At 39.3% G+C, this 20228-nt stretch overlaps 2 protein-coding genes across 5 annotated transcripts; one reads left to right on the top strand and one right to left on the bottom strand.

The window, feature by feature from the left end:
- The first annotated feature begins 198 nt into the window (after window positions 1-198).
- On the top strand, window positions 199-16240 carry LOC131324151 (TNF receptor-associated factor homolog 1a-like). Of its 4 annotated transcripts, none has more exons than XM_058355996.1 (13): window positions 199-456; window positions 961-1181; window positions 1669-1780; window positions 4194-4282; window positions 5304-5372; window positions 5463-5592; window positions 6363-6521; window positions 6917-7265; window positions 9435-9547; window positions 12514-12661; window positions 12881-13341; window positions 13884-14079; window positions 14654-16240. In XM_058355996.1, exons 2-13 carry the CDS (start codon window positions 1001-1003, stop codon window positions 16010-16012), a joined length of 3366 nt encoding a protein of 1121 aa, XP_058211979.1. In that variant the 5' UTR covers window positions 199-456; window positions 961-1000; the 3' UTR covers window positions 16013-16240. The 4 variants fall into 4 exon arrangements, with proteins under 4 accessions (XP_058211979.1, XP_058211980.1, XP_058211982.1 ...); XM_058355997.1 differs by having other exon boundaries at window positions 12517-12661; XM_058355999.1 differs by having other exon boundaries at window positions 7064-7265.
- Window positions 16241-17143: 903 nt separating this feature from the next.
- Window positions 17144-17743, bottom strand: LOC131324153 (uncharacterized). Its single transcript, XM_058356000.1, has one exon. The coding sequence runs from the start codon at window positions 17693-17695 to the stop codon at window positions 17375-17377; it is 321 nt and encodes a 106-aa protein (XP_058211983.1). The 5' UTR covers window positions 17696-17743; the 3' UTR covers window positions 17144-17374.
- Window positions 17744-20228: the final 2485 nt, after the last annotated feature.

Below are 20228 nucleotides of genomic sequence, written 5' to 3' on the forward strand. Positions count from 1 at the left end.
GGTGGAAATTGGTGTGAGTAATTAAGTTTCCTAAACTATTTTGTTAAATAACCGTTCATCAGTTTGACTATTATTTTAAAACTTGATTCTTTTCAATAACTATAAAGTAAGACATTTATATTCATTTTTTCCTAATATTTTCCTTTTTTTGCTATCAATTTTTTTATTTTGCGGAACCTATTTTTCTTAACCTAACCAGAAGAGAGAAAGAGACAGAGAGAGAGAGAGAGAGAGAGAGAGGAGTGCCGTATGACCGTATCTCTTCCTCGCTGTTCATCAGGAAAACGCACGAGAATAAAGATGATAAAACAATAAACAAAAATAATTTCGCTTCAATTCAGCCTTTGCCCTGCTGGTGCTCTTCTTCGACCTCAAATCTCTCTCACTCTCTTCTATTTTCCCTCTCTCTCCTCTCTCTCTCTCTAGACCTGAACGATAGCTCTCTGCTGCTTACAGGTTTTTTTTCCCTTCTTCGATCTATACATTATTATCCGCTGATTGAATTACTATAATTGGTCTGTATTAGGGTTTTGGTTTGCTTGCTTTTCTTGGGAGGGATGTTATAGCGCGATCTTCTTTGTTCACTATAAAAGGGTTGTTTGGCTATAAGGATTTTAATGGTTTTGTTTATCTAGTTTGTCAATTGTAGATAGGTTTATTTATCTAATTCGATTTTATGTGAGCTTATTCTGAGTCGTGAATTGGTTTTTCTATTGAAATAGTAGTATTTATTATTGGGACATATTTGTGAATTTTGGAATGTGGGTTAAAGAAATTAAACTTTGCAGTGGTCGAATTTACATGTTGAAATGTCTTAATTGGTGATTGGAAATGGGAAAATGTTGCATTTTTAGGGTACCCATTTTTCAGTTTTCGGATTTGTGGATTTTATTATTGAGAAGGATAGAGAATAGTATGGCCTTCGTTTTGCGCTAAAGGAGCTTGCTTTTTGTCTAGCAGGTGAAGTTGGAGGAGTGTGGTGGGAGTTGTGGAGTGGGAGATGGCTGGTATTTCACGTGAGGATTCGGGTGTTGGAAGTTCTACAGAAGGATTTTCGAGCGGGCAGCAGCTGTGTGAATCTGGGGAAGCATTAGCAGAATGGCGGTCTTCCGAGCAGCTTGAAAATGGAACCCCATCAACTTCTCCCCCTTACTGGGACACTGATGACGACGACGACTTTGGTAGGCTGTTTGTCTCCCGTAAGCCTTATGTGCTACGTTTCTTTGTTCTTACCAATTTATTTACAAGATATAAAAGAACAGTAAGAAGAGTAATCATAGTTGTGTTTTGCTCCCTACAGTTTGATCAATTATTGGCCTTTGACCTCATGAGTAATTTAGATGTTATTAAAGGTAAGTATTTTGATAATTAAAATGAATACACAACTTTACGTGTCTTTTCTTAGTCGGTGAGAAGTTTGGTGCTAAGAATTGGTTTAGATTGGAAGAGAACTGTACTTGGTTGTGGGAAGCCGGATAGTGTAATAGCTGGTGCTTCCATTACAAAACAGTTAATAGGCATTCTTGTGAAATCAGGTTTTGGGTCTTCATTGTAATAACAATTTTCAGCTTTTCCTATAAGTATCAAGTTGTCAACCAATCCATGTTTGTCAAATTATGCATCCATTATGCGGTTAACTTCAGTTTTAGCTATTTTTTGACATTGCAGGACCAAAACCTTGCGAGTTATATGGGAAGTATACATGGAAGATAGACAAATTTTCACAGATTAACAAGAGAGAACTTCGCAGTAATGCATTTGAGGTTGGCGGCTACAATTGGTATGTAGAACCTGCATTTGGTTTTTGTTTTTTCAGATAGCAGCATTTTTAATCTAATTGTTTCTTTCACTTTTACTGTTATGGTGGTTCCTTATTATTTGGGACCGATTCTTGAAATGCAGTGTTATATACTTGGAAAATGCTAACTAAAGCATATTTAGGCTTTGGATAATAGCAAAAATGTGTATTGATATCCGTAAAAAGTGCGTAGATATTCGCCAAAGTGCATTGATAACTGTGAAAGCTGTATTGGAGTTCTTATTGTTTTGTCTTTTTGTGTGTTTTATCCCGTGCCCAATGGGCTCATGTTAGCCGGACCCTATATGCTTTTGCTGCACAATTCATTTTCCTTCTTGTATATTCATGTCGATGCGCACTTGACATGAGCATGTATGAGCCTCTTGGGTTGGCTTGAACTTGCTATGGTTTGAAGTTCTTAACATATGGATTGGTCTGGTTTATAAATAACATTTGGTCTTTTTAGTACCATTATATTTTTAGGTGCTTTGAAATGATTGGCTGAAATCTAACTTTGTCATACTGGTTTGTGCATGCTTCATCCCTGACATTTGGCATCTCAATTAAACAATTATGAGTTATCTATGATTGTCAGTTGGGTAGCTAGGGGTATTTTTATAAGGTCACGGGTGGAGGCATGGAGACCATATTTCTCATTTACCATTTATAATTACAGTAGTAGGGTTATCCTTGTGATCCCAAAGGGTTGTAGTTGATGGTGATTGATTGACTTTGAGGTTGGAATCGATATTGGGGGAGGGTTGAAGTGCCTCCCATTTTTATTTGCTAAGAGGGTTGAGAGTACATAGACTTTTTTTGATCTGTTTTGTGGCGTTTGGTCTTAAGTGGAAGCCATTTTCTGGTATTCTTTGATTGTGAATGGGAGGAGTCTTTTGGAGCCCATTTGACCTCTTTTGCATCGAAAAAGCCCTTTGATATAAGAGGGAAAGAGCAAGTTTGATCAATTTAACAAGGGTCTTGCCAACCACTGCCACTAAGGGGTGGTATACATATAATGCCGAATGAGTTAGAATTTAAATACACATCTCACGGATATTGATAAATTTTCACGGATTTCAATTCATTTTTCTCGGATAACGATACATCTTTTACCCATAATCCAACTACTTGGGAAAGGCATTACTTGTACAAGTGGGTAGAGTTATTACTCCCTCCGTCCCGATTTGTTTGTCATTTTTCACTATTTGCGACATCTTACAAAATTGTCTATATGTTTTAATTAATAATATTTTTTATATGCAATATGGATCTTGTTTGATAGATCTCAATTAGGTCTAAAATATGATGTTTCGAAATTTTGTAAAACATTATAAATTGTGAGATATAGATAATTTTTTTAAGGCACGTATATCGAAATTGGACAAACAAATTGTGACGGAGGGAGTATTATTTAGAGCACTCTATCTAGTTCCCTATAGACTATAGTTATGTTATTTTTCTCTCCATCTGTGGTGAGAGAGCTGATTCAATAATGATTTGGGGCTACATTGGGCAGACGAAGACGGAAGTGCTAGATTTGGCCTCGCTTTGCTTGATGTGGCTAATTCGAAGAGAGTGAAATAGTAGATATTTTGATGGGGTGGAGAGGCCTTTGTTTAGCCTTAAGAGTCTTTTTCTTAGTTTGCTTAGTTGGGAATTAAGGGTGTGCAATCCGATTCTCGACCTATTCCGTGATATGATCAAATTTTTTTTGCATTCGGAGTGGAGTATAGAGGAGTACATGGGTTTTTCCTTTGATTGGTTTTTTAGGCTATTGATGTAGTGGGCCTTTTTATCCTTGGCCTTCTTTTGTAAATGGTGGGCCTCCCCTTGATGCCTAGGAGGCATAGGAGAGGTTGGAAAAATTTGCTTGTGTTGGAGTTTATCCCACATCGGTTAATTATTTTCTCCAAAACTAGTATATGAATCTAAGCGGCCTCTCCACTCTTTGCCAATTAGTTTGGAGTTGGATGCTTTAACATGGTATCAGAGCTAGGGTTTTGGAGGCTTTTCCCCTTTGTTTGTGCCATAGTTGCACTTTCTTTCATTGTGATCTATGTGTTTCAGATCCTTTGTTTACCTTTCCACGTGCGAGTCAGGGGTCGCACGTGCGGGAAAATGTTGGAGTTTGTCCCACATCGGTTAATTATTTCCTCCAAAACTAGTATATGAGCCTGGGCGACCTCTCCACTCTTTGCTAATTGGTTTGGAGTTGGATGCTTTAACAACTTGTGTTTTTCTTCAAGAGGCATAGGACGTGTTAGCTGACCAGAATTTGATTAGGACTTAAGGCTTGGTTTGGTTTGGTTGGGCATATGAGAGGTGTCGGTGAATTGTGATCATGTGCAAACTATTGCACTTCATCTGTTCTAATGTAAGCTTCTTATTGTGATAGGTATATTCTAATTTATCCTCAAGGATGTGATGTCTGCAATCATCTATCTTTGTTTCTCTGTGTGGCTAATCACGACAAACTTCTTCCAGGTATGTTTGTAAGTTGTAATTTTTGAACTTCAATGGTCATATCAGTGATTTAAATACGTGAGGCAAACATGAGGCGACAAAGCCATCATTGAAGCGAGGCGAGGCGAGCATTTAAAAAATTATTAAAATTATAAATATGTTTATGTTTTTTGTATAACTATTTCATTAATAATTTGAGGGGTTAATAATTTGAGGGGGTTAACTGTTATGCTAATAAATAACATCACCATATTGCAAAATATAATTTTTATGGGGCCAAAATATAATTTTAAAAGGGGTAAAAATTGTTATTTTTCATCAGATCTACCTATTTTTGACATCTCTGACCCTAAATTGCAACCACCCAACCTTCAATCTCACTCGAAACCTGCCCAAACTGGTTTTCGATCTACCAGTTGCTGATTTTGTGTCGATTTGCAACACTACAGCTGACTTCGAGTAGTTTTCAACTGGACCCAGTTAATTTTGAGTAAAATCGGAAGGACCCAGACAAGTTTGAGCACAATTGAAGTTCGTCGGTGGTCGGAAATTACTTTCCGGTGGACGGTGTGGGTGGAAAGAGGTCGGTGGGTGTTAGACTGTTAGGTTTCAAAGGGTTTCGATCGCCGATGAGGGCTGTGCAGGCGCCGATGAGGGTCGACAATGACTGGGTATGAGGTTTCGAGGATTGAAAGTGGTTGGCGGTGGATGGGTGTTTGGTTTCAAGGGTTTCAGACGCCGGCAAGGGCTGTACAGGCGCCGACGAGGATCGACGAAGGCTGGGCGTGGGGTTTTGGCGCCTAGTCGAGCTTTTAAGGTGCCTCGCGCCTCACACCTAGGCGACTCGAAGCGAGACTAGTCGCCGCCTCACCCAACCTTGCCTCGCCTCGCCTCGCCTCACACCTGTGAGGCGTCACAGGCTCGCCTCGCCTCACGCCTCGCCTCGCCTCGCCTAGGCACGATTTTTCAATCACTGGGTCATATTATCTATTTTCTTGCTTTCTAGCTGATCTCTTTTTCTTTTTCTCTTGGGCTCAAACAGGATGGAGTCATTTTGCACAGTTCACAATTGCAGTGGTGAATAAAGATCCGAAGAAATCCAAATATTCTGGTTAGTTGGCTACATGTTGGCAATGTTGTTGTAATTGAGTTTCTGATTCTATTTAGTTCAGTATTAAAGCATTATAAGTGAATTCTACAGATACATTGCATCGATTCTGGAAGAAAGAGCATGATTGGGGTTGGAAAAAGTTTATGGAGTTGTCTAAAGTGTTGGATGGGTTTATTGATGCTGATACTCTGATTATTAAAGCTCAAGTCCAAGTTATCAGGTTTATTACGAGTCTTATCTTTCCATGTTTCCTTGTAGATTGATCAATGATGAAGAACTAAGATTCTTTTTAGTTTGAAGGTCCTTGTATATATGGTCATAATTCATTGTTCATGTATGTACCCAAAGACAGATCCACGTATGGGCGTATGGGGGCCACGGCCCCCGTGTCGTTTTGGGGATTTTTTTTCTTTCAAATTTTAATATTAAATTACTTTTTTTTTTTTTTGTTTGTTAAGAACACCTAGAATGTGTTCATTTTGGGTCCCAAAACCCAATTTCTCTGAACACACGGTCTTCCATAAGTTTTTCCTTTCTCAATTAATCTGATTTCTCTTTCTATCTTTTTCCACTCGTTAGCCAAAAAACCTCCCTCAAAATCTAAACCAAACAAACCATCAGATTCCCAAACCCTGAAATTTCAAAATCTTGGCCCTTGCGTTTATGAAATCTTAGTTCCCGTCCCTGTATGTACCTATAGTTTTTTTGTTTGCCTAGTCTTCTATATTTCCCTGTTTATGTAAGTATTGTTATATTTCAGTTAGCGAGAAACAAAGAATAAGAATCTAGTATTGTGTGAGGATTTTGCCTTTAAAACTATGATTGATTACCTCCTTTCCCCCCTTTTCTTTTAGCACTTGCCAAATATTGATTGTCCCCCTCCTATTGGTTCCATTCTTGCAAGAATGATTAAGCAATTCTGTTGTTACTAATTTTAATGGGGGTTGATCATTGTGATGACTGATTTCAAATTGTGTTTCTGGTTTGTAGGGAGAGAGTAGATCGTCCCTTTCGCTGCCTTGATTGTCAGTATAGGAGAGAACTTGTTCGCGTATATTTGACAAATGTAGAGCAAATTTGTCGCCGTTTTGTGGAAGATAGAAGAAGCAAGCTTGGGAAATTGATTGAAGATAAAGCTAGATGGTCAAGGTAGAGGTTGTCCCTTTTCATGATTATTACTTATAAATTAACTTATTCTTGCATGGAAAATAGGTAGTTTTAACATCCATTATGATTTTAGTTGATATGGCTGTAAAAGTTTGACATTGTTCTCTCTTTTTTAGGGGTTAAATCAATCAAAAGTTGCCTTTTATTTTCACCCTTAAGAACTGCTCAAGTGGATTCACACCATATAGTTTTTGGCCCTTAAATTAAATGTTTGTTGCTTGTAGTCTAGATTCTCTAAAAACCTGAAAATTTGTAGCCTATTTTTCTTACTACCAGTTATGCTTTTATCCTTTGGTTTCATCTATTATCTGGTTCATAACATTTTCAGTCAATATATTTTTACTTCCAAAATAACAAATTACTTGTGGTGGCTGCAGCTTTTGTGCTTTTTGGTTGGGGATTGACCAAAATGCTAGGCGCCGTATGTCCAGAGAGAAAACAGATTCGATTTTGAGAGTTGTTGTAAAACATTTCTTTATTGAAAAGGAAGTCACATCTACCTTGGTAATGGATTCCTTGTACAGTGGACTGAAAGCCCTTGAAGGCCTGGCCAAGAGCAAGAATGGTAGGGGAAAATCGGAGGACGCTGAAGATTCTCCAATTCCAATTGTTCGTATAGATAAGGATATGTTTATTTTGGTGGATGATGTATTACTGCTACTTGAGAGAGCTGCCTTGGAACCCTTGCCTCCAAAGGATGATAAGGGTCCCCAGAACCGAATGAAGGTGAGCTATGTGAATTTCATGTTAAAAATTTATTGAATGTTGCAAATTTTTTTCTGATTTGTTACGTCATGTTTTTTTAGCTAACGATGGTGTCTGGGACTTTGTTCTGCCTAATCTCTTGGTACATGTAGTCCTCTTGTCCTACATATACTAGGTAATTACTAGGGCTAGCTAACGGTAGCAACCTCAAGGGAGAGATAAAGTAAATTCATCAGTGGTCCACCCTTGAGATTTGGACCATAGACCTCTCTAAGAGACGTTCCAGGTCCTTGTCACTTGAGCTAGACCCAAGTGGTTATGTATATATTGGTACTTCCAACGGGTTAGATTCAGAATTCGAGTTCTCAAGTTTTTCCCTACACCAAAAGCTATACAAATTGAAATATATAGTCTGGTTTCATATTTTGATCAAAGATTAAACTTCTAACGCTCTCTTGTTTGTAATTCCTAATTTTGGAGGGTCACTCTCAGATACTAGAAAATTTATTTGGGTTTTCTCCCGTGTGTGGACTGAAAGTGCAGCTGTGCTGTTGGTGACTGGTGGGCCACACGGGTCCCATTTGGTTGTTGGGATCCGCTTCTTTTCTTCTAATACGCCTTGATGTGTAGATCATCCTTAGGAAAAATTATCTTCATGCAATAATCTTACCAACTTGATTTCATCACATCTATGTAGAGATAAATGGGAATTCTAGCTTTAAAATCATATATGTGGTCCAACTTTCCCAGATAAATGCATAATATCATGTTACAGTTGCTTTATGAAGTTGGTTTTTTGGCTGATCTACACACCGGAGCCTAGTTGTGTAATCAAAATGTGACCCCGGTGGGACCCACAGGTACAAAGAAGCCTCTTCGTTTGATATTACCTCAAAAGCTTAAAGACTTGGATTATTACAGTTAATTGCGGCGGGCACTCCTTGTCCCTTAACTTGGCCATGGAAAGGGGCACATGGGAAGAGCTACTTCAGCTAATTTTGTTGGGTAGTTGGGGTGTTGCTTTGTATGTGTAGAGGTGTTAACATATTGAGACCTAAGAGGGATTATCCTAGTGTTATAGGTGATGAAGTTGTGTTAGGTGCTGGGAGTGGATTGACATTATTGGATGTTGTTGCAGATACTAGGTTTTGATTTAAGAGTGTGAGTTTGAGAAAATATTGATGTTTCATTTCCCATTGGTGCATATCCTGGGACAAGCAATAAGAAAATAGGTGATAGGAAAAGGGGATTGTTTTTGGACCATTAGGGTTTCAATTTATGAGATGATTATTAAATGGCAGAGATGAGTTTGTATATCAGTGTTAAGCAGTTCAGATGAATGGCAGGAAGGATATTTCATAGGCAGTGCAAGATTTCACTAAGACGGACATGAATGCCTGGCTGAATCATGCTTACCACTCATCCACTCCTTGTCGAGATCATGCATTTCTCTTTAAGGCTGAGGAATTAATGTTTGACAAGTTCCCATCAGCCAGATGACTTGTAACTGCTGCTGCATGTGCAGGGGACAAGAATGGTCCTGTAAGATTTCTTGCATACCACCTTATACTCTGGAATTCTCCAGTGCATGAGGAAATCATGAAAATTGCATCCATGTCCTTACTAGTGATGTGCCTGTTAAGACAAGTTGTTCCCAAAGCTTTCGCTCCCTCCCCCAAGTGTTGTAATGAAGCTACCCAACAACCTCCTTCGCGTGCAATTCCTTTTTTTTTTTGGTACGTTGGAAATTCCCCTCACTTGGCATTCCGTTTTGGCCGACAGGGAACAAATGCAGAAGAAGAGTCTTGAATTTAAGACCTCCAAGAAACCTAAGTTTTGATACAACATTTTATCACCAATTGTCCTAAAAGCTTGTCGTTAGGAAATTGTCCCAACAATTTATGCCAACCTACAAACAATGCACAGTGTTGGTTACTTTGTACCTGTTTCTGCTTTTGTGTCTTTTTTTTTTTTTTGGTTGGTTAAGCAGGTTCACTGGTTGCATTGCACCCCTGATGAATGAATAGAACATTATACATGTTTGTGGAACCTTTCACCCGATCTTGCAAAGGGGATGTCATATTTCTTGGATTAAGTTCTTATGCTTTATTAATTTGCCAACAAATTTACTTATTTATTGTTGATTGCTGATTCATTAGACATTCACTTTTCTGCAACTCTTTCTTCTAGGATGGTGGTTCTGGAGAGGACATGAGTAAGGATTCCATTGAGCGTGATGAAAGGCGTCTTACTGAACTAGGTCGTAGGACTATTGAGATTTTTGTCCTAGCCCATGTATTCAGGTAACCCACCACCCATTTTGTTTGCTGCTGGAAACGAATTTTTCCCCATTGATCTTGGAACACTTTCGTCTTTTCATGCTTGCAGTAATCTGTTTCCTTCCAATTTCTTGATTTCCTATTTTCATGCATATTTTGCTCGTTTACACATTTGGCAAAAGAGACGAGTACACTTTTTCTTCCGATTTTTGATATATGGGGATACAACCAGCTAAACCGAAAATCATATACCTTTGGTTTTGCACCTTTAACTGGAATTTTCTTTAAGTTGCATTTCAATTTGTCAAGCTCACTTTAAGTTAGACTCGGAAGTTGCTAAGACACTACAGGGTTCTTTTGTGTGACTGCTTTATCAATATGTACGCAAATACTTTTTCGTAGAGGAAGTGAAGAAGCTGGATCGAGAATAGTCCCTTTTTTATGTTGTGTTTGTCTAGAGCAAAAATGTCTTTCAAGATAAAAACATCACTCAAGGTATGATTTTCCTTTTAATTTGGGTATTAGTTGATGAAACAAGGTCTGTGTAACAATGTCAAAAGTATAAACCTTGATCTTTGCAGTTGTCGGATCTTGGAAGTTCTCTATGTGGCTTGGAGTGGGAGGTTGTTTAAGGGTTCTTGATCGCTAGTTAGTACTGGATATCTTGCCGTGTCTCGTTGTAAGAGGTAATTTGGATAAGAGGTCTGTGTCCCTAATGTTCTAGGTTGTGACATTTCAATTATGGGAAACGTTAAAGTGCATATTGGTATGAATAAGGGTGTCTGATGGATTGTTCAGTAGGCAGAAATATTACTTCAACCGAATAAAGCCTGAACACTTTGGCTGACTGCAATCCCCAAATCCCGTTGTACAATATTAAATGCAGAATTACCAGAGGTGCACTCTACAACTGAGCTTATAGCCCGTCATGCGAGCCCCTGCCAGGGGTCTTGTCCCTCATTGGTAGAATAGTTATCTCCAGGACTAGTATTGAGTATTGGGCCTTGATGAGCTCACTGCTCATTGCCAATTCTTTTTGAGTTAGATGTTTTAACATTGCATAAGAGCTAGCCTTTGAGAGCCTTTCGGGAAAGACTTTTTGTTTCTTTAGTGTTTGAGTCCTCCTTGTTTTTGCCAAAAGTTTACAGGGTTCAAATGTGATCCTTGAGTTTTGTATCTATTGTTTACCTCTTCACTTTGTGGGTGAAATAATATCTGTGAAACTAGTAGACGAGTCTGGGTGGCTTGCCTTTCTACTGATTGCGAATTTCGTTTTTAGTGGGGTGCTTGAAGAATCAGCATCATTACCTTTTTAAAAGTTCATTCTGGTATCCAAGGAACAAGATGCTGCTACCATCTAATCTGCCAGGTGACATGCTTAGTTAAGGATGTGGATCAACTATCCATAATCCATGGGCCCTTGATTAAGAGATCCGGAGTAAAAAAAAGTATTTCACGTCAATTGGTTTAGGTGTTTCTTTTTTTCTCTGAACAGTCGATGGGAAACTTTTCAAAGCATAGGTTGCTCTGGTTTTTGGTCTTTTTAAGTTTTTTGTTGAATGGGCTCCTAGTAAAAAAAAAGTATTTCATGTCAATTGGTTTAGGTGTTTCTTTTTTTCACTGACAAGTCGATGGGAAACATTTCAAAGCATAGGTTGCTCTGGTTGTTGGTCTTTTTAAAGTTTTTTGTTGAATGGGCTCCCAGTACTTTTGGATTGGACTGTTGTCTAGCCCAATAGTCCAAAAGAAAGACTAAATGGGGAATGCTACACGTCACTTGGGTGATCGGTTATCACATTCTTCTTGAGAAAATTTGTTTTGTTGATGTTTTGGGATGAACCAAATTTTCTTGTGTGTTGCTATGAAGTATTTTTGCTCTCTTTTTTTTTTGTAGTGAAGTATCATGTGCCTTACCGCAAGTGAAGTTAGTTTTTAAGAGAGTGCTATTATCTCCATGCATCTCAAAAGAAATACCCAGAGTTTTTGGGTTTGATGCCAAAATTATCAGGGATTAGACTGCAAGAGAACTTGTTGAACTAACAACTTGTGGTGTGTTGGTTTATCGACGTGAGGCCTGGTGGTGCTCCAGTTTGGATCTGGGCTAGGGCTCCTCCGCAGGTCGTTTCCTGCGCAATGAACACCCAATGTTTGTGCCTAACAGGTTAGAGTCGACGGGGAAGGCACTTTGATGGTTAAATAATTATATGGAGGAAGGTAGGAAACTCTAGGGTTAGAGTGAGCGGCATACCTCTTAGGGTTTATCCCTTTTCCTTGTATAGAACCTTCAGACTAGCCCTCCAAGTATGTCCTTCTTCGGCATGCGAGACAACCCCTCTGGATGATGGCCACGTATGGATCTGGCGGTTATATCCACGTGGATGAACCACCTGTTCGTAAATCATGGTGGGTCGTAACGGTTGTACCCGGGTCAGTCCTGCCCGCAACATACAGTTTGGGCATGGATCTCTGTTCGTACGCAAATCGTTATCCACCTGAGCGACGTACACCAAACTCGGTCAGACGGTCCTCGGACATGATCATCCTTTCTCGGCCAATCCTAGGTGCTGAGTACTTATGCATCCCGCATCCCTCCGAGCCCTATAAGGGCATGTGGCTCAGACCATGAGTTGCTCGGCCATTCGGCTACTACACAACTAAAGAGTGGTGCGATTTACTGCTTGTTTGTCGTCCATTCAATTTGGGCGCCAACCTCTACTTGACGGTAGCAAAAACTGCAAGCTGCTCTTTACAACTCACGCCTTATTTGGGCCCGTTGCAGTACTATCACCTTTTGCTTTTCCATAGACCTTGTTTCATTTCAAGGAACTTGTTGATCCGTCTAATAAAACTTAATTTCCTATGGCTGAAGAAATAACATTGACGGAATCCAGGGTTGATGCAATCTTTGATGCGGAAGAGTGTTCATGCCTATGGTTTTGATTGTTTATTCTACTCTTATGTTTGCTCTTATTTCATCCTTCATGTTTCAGCAGTAAAATTGAAGTTGCATACCAGGAGGCTGTTGCTTTGAAGAGGCAAGAGGAGCTCATCCGTGAAGAGGCTGCTTGGCTGGCCGAAACTGAGCAGAAAGCAAAACGGGGTGCAGCTGAAAAGGAAAAGAAGTCAAAGAAAAAGCAGGTTTGACGGCCAAATGCATATATGTAAACATAACTGCCACTTTTAACAAAAAAATAGCTAAATAGAACTGGTTCTGTCTCTCTGGGTCGGAAGCGGTTATATTGGTTATGATTAGTATGTGACAATGGGCATTGGTTTTGGCGGAAATGCATATATGTTTTCCTATTTTTTTGGTACTTTGGAAATTATTCTGTGCATCTCACTTATTCTACACTTCAGGGGAAACAAAAACGAAATAACCGCAAGGGGAAAGATAAAGGAAGGGATGAGATGCTTGATGTGCCGCTACAAGATAGTCCTGCTGATGAAGTTAAAGATTTCAGGACTGATGTGGTGGAACCTGTGCCTCAAAACCCTGACACACTGGAAGATGTTTCTGATGTGTCTGATTCAGTAGATTTTGTTCCCGAAATGCTCCAGCCTGATTCTGAAGACAGAGATGCTAGTCCTGCCAACTGGGATACAGACACATCAGAAATTCATCCTGCGACAGAGGCAAGTGGCAGTGGAGTAAGTGGCCTTTCATCCGTACAAAATGGAACAAGAGATGGAAACAGCACATCTGCAGTGGATGATAGCTCATCAACATGTTCCACTGACTCGGTTCCCTCAGTGGTAACAAACGGGCCTTACAAGGGGAGTTTGCATCCCAACCGTAAAAGCCAAAAATCACCAAGCAGGTAATATTTACCTTATTGTTGTTCTAAGAGCAAGTCCAACGAGATACTTTGAAATCTATATCTAAACTAATTTCTTATTTTACAAATGAAGTTTAGAGGATATTATTATTCATTTGAACTGACTACACCTCCATTTGCATTTTTATAATTCAAAAAATCACTCGTTTCTATCTGAAACTCCCAAATTTTTAATGTTTTGATGTTTTTGTAAAGTACATTTAATTTTGATCTTTTTGGAGTTATTGTTGATCTGTTTCCAATGGTACCAGTTCTAGTAGAATTAGGTGTCAATATTGTTTATATGTTCTATTTGAAAGGGAAAATTCCCATCCTGTAAAATTGGGGATCACCCTCTATTTCTTCCTCCATCCTCTATGTTTGGACGATTTGCTTCTCATCCTCGAAAATGGAGATGGTATTAGAGGATGAGTTGGCAAAGTTATTTACTCTCAAATGAAGATACAAAGTGTGGGTTGGAGATGCTCTATGGCACCTGTGCTAGATTACATTATATTTCATATGGTTTTGCTATATATTGTCAGAGGGAGGAACCAGCGAGGTAAGGAGACTACTGATGCAACTGATGGGGTGAAAGAAGCCCATAGCCGCCCATCGGAACCTACGAAGGCGGCAACGAGGCCAAATGATCCATCCGGAAGTTGCAAGGCTGAGTCCGAGGTTGTTGTACACTCCTTGCAGGATCGTATAAAGGAGCTTGAGAAACACATGGTGAAGAAGGTGGTATTTGTTTCATTTATTTTGTTTGAGTAGCACATTCTTGTTCCTCGGTGATTTGACTAGATTAATAGTGAAGAGAGAGATACGATCCCATATGATAAGGGATCCCATTGGACTAACACTGAGAGGATTAATATAATCACATCCTCTAAGTTATGTTTTCATATCCAACGGATGTTTTATCCTGACATGTGGAACCCAATCCGGACAAACAGATGGGTCCTGAAGGTTGCCAATCATGGTCATGTGGTGTACTCACTCCGTCCCCATTTGTTTTTCATTCTCTATTGCAGACATCTTAAAGATCCTCTATTTTTTAATTTGTTAGAGTTTAGATGATTTTGAAAACTTGGTCTACAAGGATTAATTAAGATGTTTAGTAAAAAATCCTTGAAATTTTTGAACGACAATAAATATTTGTTGACCGTATAAAGGAGCATGACGGTAAAAATAAAAAGGAACAAACAAATGAGGACAGGGGAGTATTGGTTTTATATTTCTTATTGCTGTTTTCTTTTTCACTTTCTTCATATTTTCTCTTGAGTTGACGAACTTTACTTTCTATATGTAATAGGAAGAAGAAGTAGTTTCTCTGCGAAGAGAATTGAGCACCAAGGACCAGGTTGATACAGTGAGGCCTCCCAAAGAGAAGGCAACAACAGTGCCTGCCTCCACCACCATTCCTCCCAAAAATCTCCCATCGGCTATGCAGGCAAAATCAGCTTCAAAAAATGTCGCAGCCATCAATCCTGTTTCCCTTAGGAGCCCATCTTCAGACACCCCCCAACCAACAGCCCCACTTGTAAATTCAGCTCCGAAGTTTACCGAAAAGCCCTCGGTTCAACAAATGCCGGTCACATCAAGGCCCTTGAGCGCTCCAATTAACTCCAGACCTAGGCCAACTGCTCCTGTTGCTTCCACGGTTCAAACACCACCATTGCTAGCACGTTCAGTGAGCGAAGCTGGGCGGTTGGGTCCTGACCCGTCACCCGCAACTCGTAATTCTGTTCCTCAGTCATATCGAAATGCCATAATGGGAACTTCCATTACCTCAAGTTCAACTGGTTTCACTCAACCTCACTCTCCAAGATCTGCGATTAACCCATCACAGTTGTACTCACAGCTGCCCGGCTTGACATCTTCACCCATGTTCTTACCACGGAGCTCTGATCGGATGGAACCGAACTCAGTGAAACCAAGCATTTCGTTTGGAATGCTCAATCTTGATGTGTTTCAGAATGGACGACCACAGTGGGTGGATTGCCCTGAAAGGAGCAGCAGCACAAGAAGCATGCACTATGATGACCCTTCTTCCTCCCAGCAAAATGACGTTCATAACCCTGGTTTCTACAAGCCTGTTGTACACCGAAGACTGCAGGATAATATCTCTACTGACTCTACTCCTGCTTGTACATCCGGGCGCCAGACCAACCACGGTGCCTTCACTGATGAGTTTCCTCACCTTGACATTATCAATGACCTCCTTGACGATGAACACAGTATCGCTAAGCAAACTAGGGCCAGCACGAGCTTTCAAAGTTTCAGCAACGGCCCCCACCATCTGAATCGGCAGTTCTCTTTCCCCTTGGACCCCGGCATGTCGAGCAACATGGGCCCATCGACTTCTTGCAGGTTTGAGCGAGCACGGAGTTACCACGACGGCAGGTTGCAACGTGGCTATGGCTCTTTAAGTGGAGCCCATTTCGATGCGTTACTACCGGATATGATTCCCCAAGCTAATCCAGGGCCATTTCTGAATGAACATGTCGATGGGTTTCTTCCGACCCAGTGGCAAATGGGTGGGTCTGATTACTCGTATCTTGGCATGGGGAACGCAGAGGGGGATGGTTACCCTTATCATGTCCCAGACTATTCGAACTTGGTTTGCGGTGTTAATGGTTATACTGTATTCCGACCATCGAATGGGCATTGAGAAGGAACGCCGACGGAGATTGTGCCTTTAAATTTGTGGGGATATGGTCCTTGGGAATAATGTATTTTGAGGATAAAAGTGTTGATGGTTGATGTTTAGATTTGGAGTGAGGTTGTAACCACCCCTTGGTAAGGAAAAAGGTTTCTGCTTCCTTAGTTTTCAGCATTAGCTTTTTACAGTAGAGGCGGCTTTGATTTTGCTCAATAGAAATAACTTCTCTGCATCCCAGAATCTGGGTTGAACGGTGTGGCTTACGATAATGGTCTCGGCTTGATGATCCTAGCCTTTCGTTTTTTAAGAGCACGATTTAATTATTTGCGGAAAAAAAAAAAAGAATTCAACTTGATCGGACATCAACCGGCCTGGTGGATCCATATCTTTTGGTAAAAAATCAACAGGTTGATATAGTGATTGTTGTTTTCATTTCACGGAAGAAAGAGTTTAGATCAAGTGGCTCTCGATCTCAAATCAACTGATTCTTGGAACCATGGATGATCTAGTTAGTGAATGGTTTGGATCATTGAGGTTAGACAAATAGACATATCAGTAGACCTTGATAATCGGTTTGGTTTTTCGAGGTTTCTATTGTTTGTAACTGCTAAATGAAGTGAGTTTTGTAAAACAAAAATGGATATGAATAAGTACAGAAAAATCTTTTTAATAGGATAAATTAATAGATGTAAAGTCATGGGAGAAGTTAATACTAGGATCATTTTTATCCAAAAGAAATTACGTCTGTGACACAGCAATGTCAAAATTATGATCTCTTATTATGAGTCGCATAGGAATATTAGGCAATATGAGACCCGCCTATATACTACGGGTGCACATTGTTCGGATATATTGATTGATGCGTTTTCGCTGAAACTAGCGAGCAGATCTAGCGGGCAGATCATGCCATTCTAAACTGTTCTAAGGAAATTGAGAATTGAAACCTAACCATTGTACATACAAATCTTGACCAGAATCAAAGCCTAAAATCGGTCCAGCTAATGAAATAAAGCAATTCAGCAATGAATTACTATCAAATAAATGCGGAAATCAACCATGTAAAATTACAAATGTCTCCTTGCTCGATGCAAAGAACTATAAATTCCCCCGTAAGTCCATAAATCAACATAGTGTATGGTATGCATGTACGTACATGCATGGCCACCAATCATTTGAAAGAATCAAAATATCAAGAAAAAAATTAAACGAATTACAAAGAAGACTAAACATTTTCGGTACGGCTTATGTACACCTTGAATCGTGCATGCCAAGAAATTTGAAACTTGTGCTTCTAGCTTATTATAAAAGGAAGTTTATGCATCTTCGGTGGCAATCGCGATTTAATCAAAGATATATAAGACATGATGAGTCTTATCTCTGATTTTTAGCAATGCCTAAAGGAACCACGAGATGGGGGTAAGCACTAGCGCGAGGGAAAGCAGCATCACCGGCAAAGTTCATTTCTTGAGCCGCAAGGCAGCTTGGACCACCACCGCCGGGGATGTTGGTGCACCCAGATGATCCAGAAGGAGGGACCGGAGCCCTTTGAAGTGACTCCAGAATCAGCATGTCTCCTTTGTTCTTCACCACCATTTTTTCGCCATCTTCATACAAAACCCTACTAGCTTTGCATGGTTGTTGAATTAGAAGAACTAGAAGTATTGATAGTACAATAGTAATTGGAACCCTCATTTTCGTAGGTTACAGAAAACAAACTAAGATGAGAGAGAACAATATATTGGTGATTATCGTGAGGGTGGTTGTGTGTATATATTTATATGAAGGAAGGATTGAGGATTTTGTTTTCTTTTTTAATTCTTTGATAGGTTTTGATTGACTACTAGGTTTCTTGGCTAACTGAAATTCTAAGTATTGAATGGGTCATCATGTTGAAGAGAGGTTTTCAACTTCAATCTCAACCTTATCTAATCTTTTATCATACTTTTCTTCTTTTATAAATTAAAATAATGTGAGTTTGGCATGAAATTTCTCCCTTTCTTTTTTTTTAATAAAAAAGTGTTTAAGAGCTTGATTGATTTGTTTTCCTATTATACACTTTGTCCACTTGTACATGCAGCCTTTGGTTGTGGAATTGTGCGGTAGGGTTCTTTGTTGGGGAAGTTTCCCAACACTGCAGTTGCTAATTGGGGCTTAATATATAGGTTTGGAATTTGATTTGAAGTGTTTTTGTTTGGTTATGTATGTACTTAATATAAATAAATGTCATTAGTAGGAGATGAAGTCACTGCACAAGTCATCCGGCCCATTATGGCATTATGGAAAAATTCAATACTTAAGCTTGTGTGCGGTCTATTTCTGTTGGCAAAGAGTTCAAATCTCTCAAACACAAAAACGCAAACTACATTCATGTAAAAATTACGTGATGGCTCTGTCATTTATCACTAAATTAACTTAACAAGTGGTTAAGATGGATTTAGATTAGTGAAAATGGTGTGAATCGTGGATGTACTCAACAAATTATTGAGGAGCCACGTAAAAATCTCTCCGTCTTGCGTGCTTCTTCTTTTTCGAGAGTCGATATTTTTGCAAAACAAGTTTCAAAATCAATTTTGGAAGGGGGGAAAAAAAACACTACATTCTTTACATCTTACCATACACAAGAGCCAAAAATAAGAAAAAATAATCAATTCTGTTATTGGGTTGCAAATAAAGAAATTACTTTGTGTGCATTGAAAAGGACAATTTTGGGATTGTTATTTCCATGATATACAAGGGCTGCGAAAACATTAAAAAATATTAATCAATTCGTGTACTGAGTTACAAATAAACAATTTACAAGGGTGCACACAACGTACAAGACTTGCTAGCTTCGTTCCTATTGCAAGATCAAGAGCTTTAATCCCTCCTTGTTAACTAGCTTCGTTTTGTTCAGGGAATGTTAGTGCCCGGATTACTTCCAGATGAGGGCACAGTCCCTCTCAGCTGGGATTGGATCACCAGAGCTTTCCACTCCATAGCCAACCAATTTTCTCCATCGAGAGGTCTCGCTGCTTCAGCAAGCGGTAAAACAGTCGAACAAGCGAACACCAACGCCAACACAAGGAATAACTTTGTGAAGAGACTCCTAGAGGAAATCATGATCCTAGAGATGGTAATAATATGACCCTTTTGTTTGTAATAATGTGGAACTTAGAAAATGGGAGGGAGTAGAGAATAGAGATATTGGTAATGAGAAATTTTTCTTTGTGTGTGTGTGTATGTGATATTTTGATGAGGGCTATGCCTATGTATATATATAGGCATGGATATATCTTTGTATGTGGGTATACAGGGTGATGGGTTTAATTTGTTGACTTGGGAAGGGGGCCGGGGAGCTTTTGTGTTGACTTGACCATATATTATTATTATTGTTTGAAAAGTCAGTTTATTTGGTCCATATTGTGAAATCAAACACACGGTAGCTTTGATTGAATCCCAAGCAACTTTTACCAAAAATAATTAAAAAATTAAAAAAAAAGACTATATAAATGGAAGTTAGACTATGCAGAAACGAGAGAAACATGGACAAGAATAAGTAGAATATAAGCAAGGGTCTGGAAAGAAAAACAGGCTGTAAATTGCAATGGGTCAGGTTTTTCAATTTGTGTGGGGTCCTAGTTCACCACTTTTTTTTTTTATGGCCAGCTTATGTGCAGCTCGACTAATTTCGGGGCCTTGAAGGTAACGACCAAGTATAACCCCCAGTGACCCCAAGGTCTGAAATAATTGACCTCTATGGGAATGGAACCTATGACTTCATGGATATTTTTTTTGCTAGTGATCCTAGTTCACCAAATTTTAAAGTAGACCGTGTATTATTATTAATTTTTTTTTTTTTTGTACATTGTTCTCTAGATACATTTGTCCGTGCATTGTATTTTCCTCGATTGTAATGGTACGTTGATCAGTCGTGATAACTACCTCATTAGGCATGTATAGGTTACGAGTTGATCATTCTACATAAATCACTTATATTTTCATAGTTTGATAAATCAAGTTGTTTGGACCAGCATACGCTCGCGCACTTGATGCGTAACCTAGAGACCCTCTTTTTAAAAACATATGCTACCAAAATTCCTATTTTTGTGTAATTATACGATATATTTCTTTTTTTATCTTTTAAAACTTAAAAATAGATTTTTTTTGGGGGGGGGTGGGGGGGTCTGTAAAAGAGAAATTTTATTCAAAACTCGAAAGGGTACATCGATCAAGAGAAAGAGAAAGG

This window comes from Rhododendron vialii, chromosome 4a, assembly GCF_030253575.1.
Source record: "Rhododendron vialii isolate Sample 1 chromosome 4a, ASM3025357v1".
NCBI lineage: Eukaryota > Viridiplantae > Streptophyta > Magnoliopsida > Ericales > Ericaceae > Rhododendron > Rhododendron vialii.